Source organism: Pocillopora damicornis, chromosome 3 (genome assembly GCF_964200805.1).
Source record: "Pocillopora damicornis chromosome 3, jaPocDami1.2, whole genome shotgun sequence".
In the NCBI taxonomy this organism is placed as follows: Eukaryota; Metazoa; Cnidaria; class Anthozoa; order Scleractinia; family Pocilloporidae; genus Pocillopora; species Pocillopora damicornis.
Genome location: NC_142672.1, coordinates 9413029 through 9422492, shown reverse-complemented (window position 1 = coordinate 9422492; position 9464 = coordinate 9413029). Strand labels below are relative to the sequence as shown.

The following is a 9464-nucleotide window of genomic DNA, read 5'->3' as shown; positions in this document are numbered from 1 at the left end:
AAATGGGTTTTGTCGAAATAAGTATAGACATATGGCTGGGTATGAGAAATTTGTAAAAGAACTTGGAATTAATTTTGAATGGAAAATTAATAGGGACAGCAAGAAGTTGGAGTACAGAGACCTTACTAGACCTGAAAAACTCTTGCTTTTCCAATATATTAATTTTCACTTACTATTACCAGAGTTTCATAATGTGGACAAGCTGCAAGCCCTTTGGGGTAATTTCATAGATATTATGGGTGATCTTAAACTTAATTACACTACAGATGATGCTATCTCTAGCCTCAAGGACAAAATCAAAAAATGGTTTCAAAAATTCTTAGACCTTTACCAAGCAAAAGATGTAACACCATATATGCATTCTTTGTATGTTCATGTACCTGAATTTTTAAAGCTATACCAAAATTTAGCTTATTACACTCAGCAAGGTATGGAGAAGTACAACAACACTGTATCAAAGGACTACTTTCGATCATCTAATCATAGAGGGGTTTCTGCTCTAAAGCAACTTTTCTTGAAAAAACACAGAATACAGCTTTTGGAAGCTGCTGGTTTGGAAAGGGTGAAGGAAAGCTACAACTGTGGAAACTGTTCAACTTCTGGCCATACCATCAAAACATGTACTGCAAAATGCAGCAAATGCAATGCTCCCACTTTCTGTGCACATCTTGTTAAAATAGATGGTAAATGGAAGCCAAGATGTGATTTAATCAATCAGTAATGATATAATATATCAATGTATTAAAGGAGTGTATTACCCAAAAACTGTTAGTAGAAGTTGTGTAGAATAATTTGCTATGCCTGTGAAATGTTTCTTGTATACAGTATTCAAGGAGTCTTTTTCAAAAATGTTACTGCATTGATTACAACAGAATCACAGACTGAAATATATGGGTCATTTATAACCACATGTTTACATTTTATGAAGGTAATTCACATGCAAGTAAAATAATTCTTTGACATCAACTATCAAAATCAATAAACATGTGCTAAATCAAATATATTAATGATGGACCATATTTTTGTATCCACATCTGTTGCCATCTCCACGGACACATGTAAAAACGACTCGATGCCCGTCTTCGATTTCAGATCTCACGTATTTATTGCCAATTAATTCAAATTCCACTATGGGGTTTCTTTTTGTCAACCAAAATCTCACAGTCCCTGGTACAACATAAGCAAAATCGCCGTTTTCATTCATGATCCGCTCATTCCACTTTGTGCCGATATAACAATCCAGAGTTTCATTTGAAAGAATTTCATATATTAGTTTATTCCTCTGATATTTTTTGGATGAAATCCTCCCAAGACTTTTATAGAAAACATCGTCATCGACTTGAATTTCAATACGAACTTCTGGATCCTCTCTGCGCCCGGAGCACAACTTTCGGTTGATCTCCCTGTAAACGCGTTCATAAAAAGTTTGCTGGCGATCGCTGAAGGAATCATCGATTGGTTTTGACATCGGTTCCAATCGCATTACGGGCAAATTATGTTCATCGCAAGGCCTCCATTCGTCAAATTTCTCGCAGTACCCTTTGAAATGAATTTTGCCATGTTTTCTCGCTTTGTCGACCTATATTATCTCTACAGGATAAATATTCTTATCCGTAGTTTTTATTTTCTTGCATTGCTTGGTCTTAGCTTCTACGAACTCGTCAATAAATCTCTTCGGAGTCTTATGCTCCCGCTTCACTCTGTTGGCCGCCATTTTTAACATTGGCGCTCTTTGCATATTTAATTGCTCTGCGCATGTCAGGTGAGTAATACGGTGGCTTGGGACCAATTTAAGCAAAGGTTCAGTTTTCTATGGGATAAGTTTGATATGTTCCCTCATATCGTTCGGCAAGACGTCAAATGAACCATGTGTTTTGTTCCGTTAGACTTAAGAGTATCCTTAAATTTCGCCCATATTTGCGAGCAACTGTTTAAAGCTAAATTTCAAGCTATTTTTCTCGACCGATGTTAGCAATTATTGTGAAGAACGAAAAATAAAGCTTTCAGTTAACATTTATATAAAAATTGCAAGAAATTTAGGCAGCAACTTTTGAAATTTGGTAGCAACTTTTTGGATTTTTGGCAATTTTTTAGCAACTTTTTGGCATTCCAGTGAGCAACTTTCCAGCATTTTACGAGCACAATCGGGACAGGCCTACCCCCCCCCCCCCAAAAAAAAAAAAAACAAAAATTCCTGCCGGCGATAAATGATTTCCTAAATCAATATCATATTCGTAGCTAATAACAAGAACAATTTAAAACCTGTCGACTGACAATATAACCAGAATTAATTAAGTCGGAAGCATACGACCAAAGACCTCCAAACGTGTTCAATTCCATCTTAATTTCTGCTAAGACTAAGACTTGTTTAGATTTAATTTTAAATGATTTTTGTATTTTTCTCTTTTTTCATCTTTTTTTTTAATTTCTTTAATTAAAATTACTTATAACTGTACGCCCAAAAGCAATAAAATACACATACTATGTTTACAATTCCTCCTGCTGTAATCTAAAATAAACAATTCTTAAATTTCTCATTTCCTTTCATAACCACTAAATGAGTAACGTCAGAAATGGTCTCTTCGGTGGAAAAGATAGAATCCCAGTTTTTCATAGAAAAACTTACACTGAACTGAATTTTTTCTTCTTTCAACAACGTACATGCTTCGAGTCCTATAGGGCCTTCTCTGGACATGAAACATGTTTCCACTCGGTATAATAAGTTTGTATAATTTCCATAGAATGCAACATCCTGCCTTTTGACCCTCAGCTTTGTACTTAAGACCATTATTAATGATAAAGAATTCACCAGAACCCTTAAAGAATATAAAAAAGACTATTTTCATTGCTCATCCTTATGCTTCTGAGGAGACTCCGGAAGAATACTATCATCGACCTCCGAACGGAACACTAAAGTTACAGCACTACTAAGGCTAAGACATGCTGCCCAAGCAGCATTTTTTTATTATTGATTTTCCGATTTTTTTCTTTTCTTTTTTTTAATTTGCCACTATCACTATGTTCATTTAGTTATGTCAATTCGTTTTCTGTAAAAAAGGCCTTGGTTATAATTGTATAATAAGAAATTTGCAACAGAATCTAATGCTAAATTTTGTAAAACCTGATTGTTTTAAATGAAATAGCTTAGCTTTAATAATGTTGACAATCTCCAAGCCTGAATCCTTTGAGTCTACTTTCCATAAATGCACATTTATTCTATTCTTACTAAGGTTCATGTTATTATTCTACACGTTACAATTACGTAAACCTTTTTAATATTTAATGCCCCCGCGTATGCCAGTTTTTATTCATACTTTTCTACTACGGCCTTGAAGTCAAAATTTTGCCCCAAAAGGTGGCAGCGTCTTCTTACTCTTAGCTTGTCTCTTGAAATATCTTTAGTAATAGAGCAAAATGAGCAACAAATCATCATACTTATCCTATGTTAGTAATTCCTCCTAATATATCGTAATAGGATGAATTTTTATAGCTCGTTTCCTCTAGGGCAGCTTGAAGACCTTGCATGCTTAACCATCAGATTAGAAACGTAACAGAAATAGCCCATCTGGTAAAGATGGCAGATGCTCCGTTTTGCATAACTGAGTCCCTCTTTTTTTCCTTTAACTACGTAAGGAAATCAAGTCCTAGAGAGACTCTTCTAGACATGAAACATGTTTTTCGTTGGCCATAACAAGTGTATATGGTGTCAATAGAATAATACATAGCAACATGTGACTTTCAATTTTTTACTCAAGACCTTCCTTTGGAGTCAAGAATCCTCCGGAGCCTTTTGGGAATAGGAAACAAGATTGCACATATTTTCACTGCTCTTCACTGCAGGTATTTCACTGCTCTTCCTCCAGCTTCTAAAAAGACTCCATGTTTTATTTCGTTTGATCTGGAACAGAAAGATGACAATTATAACCCATGACAGGACTAGTTGATCATGAGTCTCACCGGTACTCTAATTTTGTTAACTAGGTCAGTCAAAAAAGACTTATCAGGAGCCATATGTCGTATGGCTTATGCAGGAGGCTGATGTTTCACCCTTTAACACTGTGAGTGACTAGCATCTAAGTTCTCCCAGCAGTATGACCCCTGCATCACACAGCAAGGTCATGAGAATAAAGGAAATGATCACCAACTAAATATTCTCTAGATTGATAAATAAATTCTCCTTGTCAGCACCGTAGGAATTGTATAGAAAACAGTATGGAGAGTGGGCATGCTGATGTTAAGGTGAAAAGGGATGAGCGCTGCTGGGCTTAACCTGACTAGGAAAAGTGTAAGGCGACCATTGGAGGCGTCACTTAAAAAAATATTTGAATCATGAGAACACAAGGAAAAAGAACTCTCTACGGTAACGGTTTGTTTGTTAAAAGTTAGTATTGTGAGATTAAAAGCTTGACCAAACCTTGGTGGATTTCCTCGGCGACACCCCGTCTGTGTTTGCTGATGGTATCTGAGAGAAAAAAAATTCAAAATCATCTAAAAACGTTTACCTCAAGGTAATTCATTGAAAACTTGAATCTTAAGGGTTCTTTTTCTTTAAACCTGTCCAGCCCTCTCATCAAACCCGTTTCACAACAGTTTACTTCACATCCTACAATTTCCTTCAAAAGAAAAGCGGCCATCAAAATGTAAAAATAAGTTCTAGAGAAGAACACAATGTGCATAGATATAAACCTTTGCTAAAAAACATTTAGAACTTTCATATTCTCTTAAAATTTACCTGCACTGGAATAGATGGCGCTAACTTTCGCCTCTCTGATGTTGAATATTGAGATATCCTCTGTTCTTCCTCAGCCTACAATCGAAACAAAAATAAGAGTAATTTAGTTCCAATAAGTGATGGAATAATACCCAAGAGTAAGAAAAGATCAATTCAATACTCTTAATCCTCCACACCCACATCTCACTCCTGACCGTCTGTACCAGTTTTTCTTCTTTTTGTAGGTTTATTGGAATGGTTCGAAAATACTTCAAATTTCACCGTTGGATATCTAGCTATGAGATTTTCCGCTTTTTCCATAGCACAAGCCAGCAGTTTTCGGTTTTTCTGCCTTTTACCACACTAAATTTGACATGGCATGGCATGGCAAAAGAATGGCTTTTAGCCAAAAGCATACAAAAATAAATTACAAAAACAACATCAAGCATGCAGGTAATTTTACATACGCAGAAGAATAGTTGCGCCCGCGTTGCTTCCAACTGCTCAACCTGTTTTTCTCTTCCTCTTTGGTCTGCCAGCAGAATTTGAAGCTTCTCATTTTCTTCCTTTGTGAGGTTTGTGTCTGCTGACTTCAGGTCGGCGACACGAGCGTTCAGATCATCATGTACGGCTTTTAAGTTGCAAAAGGTAAAATCATAGAACTGTCTCCTAACGAACTTGTCACATGCACAAGCTTGTCCTGTCATTCTTGTTACTTTAGTGTACACTTCCTCCAATGTTCTGCTCTGTTTGCCGATGAACTCCAACTTTCCTTGCATTGTGAAGGTTTCACCTTTTAATTCAGGCATGTCCAAACTGGATTTTATGTCTGAAAGTGTTTTTTGAAGATTCTCTATGTCCTCGGAAATTTGGTTAACTTTGCAGGTAAGATCTTCAACCACGACTTGTTCTGTTTGCTTGGGTGTATTTCCTACAACCTGGTCTATGATATGTATATACTCTTTGATTTCCTGAAAGGACAATTAAAAGTCGTATGCATTCACATCATACATTCATTCAAAATCTCTACGGGTAATTCACATCAAGAAAAATATTGCTTAAAATTTCAACTTTGTGCGAAGCAAACTCGCGTAACTCTCTCAAAAGATTGCCGTGCCATTACAAAATCAATGTAAGACAACTTACAAAGTCAAGTTTAGCGGTAATGGCATTTTAAATTCTCGTTATCATTACCCACCTCTTGCAGAAAATAATAAACTGGAAATAAATTACAGAGAACGTTTAATTCTGATCTAAGATGATTAAGGTGCAGTTTTGCCTCGACTTACTTTATATTTTAGGGGTTGAAATAGGCAGTTGCTAATTTTGCTTGCCATAAATGTTTTTGTTCCCATGAGCTTTCGTATACCTCTTAATCAATAGTTACCTTTAAAGATGTATGAAATTCTTTTTTTTTGGTCTCCCACACAAAGAACGTTGACCTCCTAGTACTGTCGTTGCCCAATATGATCTAGTTCAGGGAAGAAAAAAGTGTACAGTTAATAAACCAAACCATGGCTTTTTGGAACATTTCAGAACAGAGAAAGATACTTTTAGTCTTGTCACGAGCGTGGGACAAAGAAAAATTTCTGAGTCCCCATGAGGAATCGAACTTCAGACCTTTGGATTCCGCGCTATGATGCTCTACCACTGAGCTACAGAGACTCTGTGGTGAGGGTAACCCATTACGAAGTTTACATATGACAGAACAGTTCGGCAACCAATGTTCATTTGCTACAGAATAACGAACTAACCTGGTTTGTATTGTCTACCTCTATAGTTCCTCTAACCTCAATAGAGATGGTTTTTTTACCATTGATCGGACCTTAAAAAAAACCATTTTAAAATGTGTATCATGGTTTTTGTACATATTTGAACTTATCAGAAGTAAGAGATAAAGAGCCTTGAAAAGAAAAACGATCGAAGAATCCTATGTGGTATTTGGACGTGTGTACTATGGTTTTGAACCTACGGAGTCCCATTTTTTTAGCGCATTTCGCTGTACTCTTGTTTAAGACATCACCAGAGAGGATGGAAGCTATTTGTAACATTTCAGAGGTGGAGTGTAAATATAATACTTCCTAGAGTCTGCCCTCGTTTCATGAAAATGTATGCACTGGAAAAGAGCTGGATTTCTTATGAAAAATTCAAAGAAACTCTCTACTGAAAAACACGTACAGTCACGTCGGGGATTCTAAAAAGATTTCCAAGAATTCTTTAGAATATTTAACCTGGTTTCAAATTTCAAGCAACACCATGAGCAGTAAATATCATCAGGGAAACTTAATTATTCCAGCTACTTTGTCAACTACGCTATACTATTTGGCGAAAATAGATAAATAGATAGAGCTGAGACGCTATTTAGTGCTTCTTCTCTTAAAAATACCGAACAAAAATCAAATGATCAAAACTATTTTACTTACCCAGCAATTTATCAGCCACGTTCTTGAGTTCTATCTTAGTCAGGGCATCTGCAAGCTTTCCAACAGTAGCATCCCATCCCCTTCGATGGATCCATTTTACAATGACAGCGATACAACATTCCTTGGGGCAATTGGTCTTTTCAGCTTGGATCATGTCAATGTCATTTTCGCTGAAGTCTAACATTCGCGCCAAATCTCTCCACTTTTCCGGTCCTATCAACTTGGGCAGCTGATGCTCATGAATAATGCTCTCAGTCATCCCAACATTCGGGTCGAGCGTATTATTATTCATAGCGAAATCTGATGGTATTACAATAAGCTTATGTTAGAGCCTTAAACATGATATAATAATAACAGCCTAAATAATAATAGTGCGCAGTTTTTACACTTTGATATGATCAAATGTGCAAACATAAAATACTAAAACATTTCAACCTATCAAATATGTTACCTTGGTCGGGAGTTTTTCATGGACAAGACGAAAAAAATACGGAATAAAGGTTTGGGTAACACATGACAACTTACTTAATACAATGTTTATGTCATCGTTTCGGCTTGTCACGCAACCCAAGAAGAAGCTTGTTATGTAATAGGAATGAAGGTCGGCCCTTGAAGGAGCCCACCTGATGTAAAATTATTTATTATTTTTAACTTTAGAATTTCCTGCTTTCAGTAGTTATTGGTTTTTGCATAAAGTTTGAGAACTGCGAGAATAAATTCTCCCCAAGTGCTTCTCAATGATGAATGACGTCAATTCAAAAAACATATTTGGGTTTTATAGGAAATATGACCAAATATAGAAGTTTCAAAACGTTCTGAACAGCGTCCACAAGAAAAGAATTGAAGGAGGCAAATATCGATCTGATCTATGTGATCTATTATCACGCTCTCGTCACTCTAGAAAACGTGGAAACCTGAGTCATCAATGATCTGTAGCGTTGATGATTCGCACGTGATAGGTAATCAATACGATTCCGCCCTCAAAGGGACTTTCCCGTTTAATACAGTTTCGGTTTCGAAAAAACCATGATTCAAATGACCTTCTTTCGCTAATCTAACCATAACTAGATTCGAGGACGAGATAATTTCAGAGTCAAAGCCGTCAATGACGGATAGTTACCATCTATCAAATGGCTCTTGCTTTCTTCAACTGACCCTAAGATAGCCCGATGTTATCACGGTTAGGTAAATAAATTTGTCTTGATCAAAACAGGCAAATATTTGATATTTACAACGATAATATCCCATGACAATGACGCCTGAGGTATTATTTCCTGGTTTGAAAAGTATAGATTCACGGCGACTTCGAGCAATATCGCGAAAAGAATTGTTTAAACGTTCATAATTATAAGTACTTAAAGAAACAACCCACTGCCATGTATTGAATTTTAGATACCTTGCATATTGTCTTTACAGAGGCTAATGCTAATCAGTATATAGATAAAAAAAATATATCTCCTCTGCATGATATCAAAATGTAGAATATAGAGCAGAGCGAGAGGAACTCGCACCGGTATTAGGGCGATATGTAGCAGCGTTTACGTAACATCGCCAATTATAGAGACACACATAAATATGTAGTATCCAAACAGTAACCGTTTCTAGGAAATTTATTCACCCGGAAACAACAGTTTATTCATAACTATGAACTCGCAAATGAGTAATGGCTGAAGGTAAAATTACTAACCCATTTCTGAAGACGAATTTGCGGATCACACTGATTTTTCCCACTCGTACTCAGGTTATAGCAGTTTCTTTATGCACTCAAGCCGCTTGGCAACGTCGAACAGATAAATACTTGGCGACAAGGTTCTTTATGGTATCGAAGGCTAACATGAAAGTTTTGAGGTAGGCCCCGTGGCTGTGGTCCATAGCTTCAATGAACATCTGTTAAACTGTGTGTAAAGAATAAGACAGGAACCTATGAATATTCAGAAAACTCAGTCGAAAAGAAAGTCAACCTTTTCTTCGATTTTGTTTCATTTGAACTTGCTATGCCGTTCAGTTGTCGCTCGTCGGTGAAGTCAAACGACTGAATGATGGGTACAAACCTTAATTGCGAATTCTGCAAATGTTTCCTTTTCAGAGAAATAGCAGCTAGATTCTTCTCTTGGGGAGAAGGCAAGACTTAATATTCAACTGGCTAAGTGCGCCCCTATTTCAACTCCTTTCGTTTTCAGTTTACTCATTCCGGGTTAAACACCGCTGTCCCGTAAATATTTTTAGAAGCCGAGTGCAGCCTTGCATAAAATGCACGTGGCCCCCATGCTGTCAGTGCGTTTTTTACATGTATCTTCGCTAAAGTACTAGGTCAGTTTTTTTAAAATCCC

At 36.6% G+C, this 9464-nt stretch overlaps 1 protein-coding gene across 2 annotated transcripts; it reads right to left on the bottom strand.

Annotated features, from left to right (window-relative positions):
- Positions 1-2406: 2406 nt before the first annotated feature.
- On the bottom strand, positions 2407-9431 carry LOC113677804 (uncharacterized). Of its 2 annotated transcripts, none has more exons than XM_089201738.1 (9): positions 9186-9431; positions 8822-9029; positions 7135-7434; positions 6466-6536; positions 6099-6182; positions 5179-5682; positions 4733-4807; positions 4415-4462; positions 2407-3898 (listed from the first exon to the last, which is right to left on the bottom strand). In XM_089201738.1, exons 2-9 carry the CDS (start codon positions 8823-8825, stop codon positions 3770-3772), a joined length of 1215 nt encoding a protein of 404 aa, XP_089057864.1. In that variant the 5' UTR covers positions 8826-9029; positions 9186-9431; the 3' UTR covers positions 2407-3769. The 2 variants fall into 2 exon arrangements, with proteins under 2 accessions (XP_089057864.1, XP_089057863.1); XM_089201737.1 differs by having other exon boundaries at positions 5143-5682; positions 9186-9410.
- Positions 9432-9464: the final 33 nt, after the last annotated feature.

What these genes read in the sequence shown, in the direction of transcription:
- LOC113677804 (XM_089201737.1), bottom strand. An exon ending in CGTGGCTGATAAATTGCTGG is followed by an intron (nt 6,537 to 7,134) that starts GTAAGTAAAATA and finishes GTTTTTTTTAAG; the next exon opens with GTCCGATCAATGGTAAAAAA. An exon ending in CGCCGAGGAAATCCACCAAG is followed by an intron (nt 3,899 to 4,414) that starts GTTTGGTCAAGC and finishes TTTCTGTTCCAG; the next exon opens with ATCAAACGAAATAAAACATG.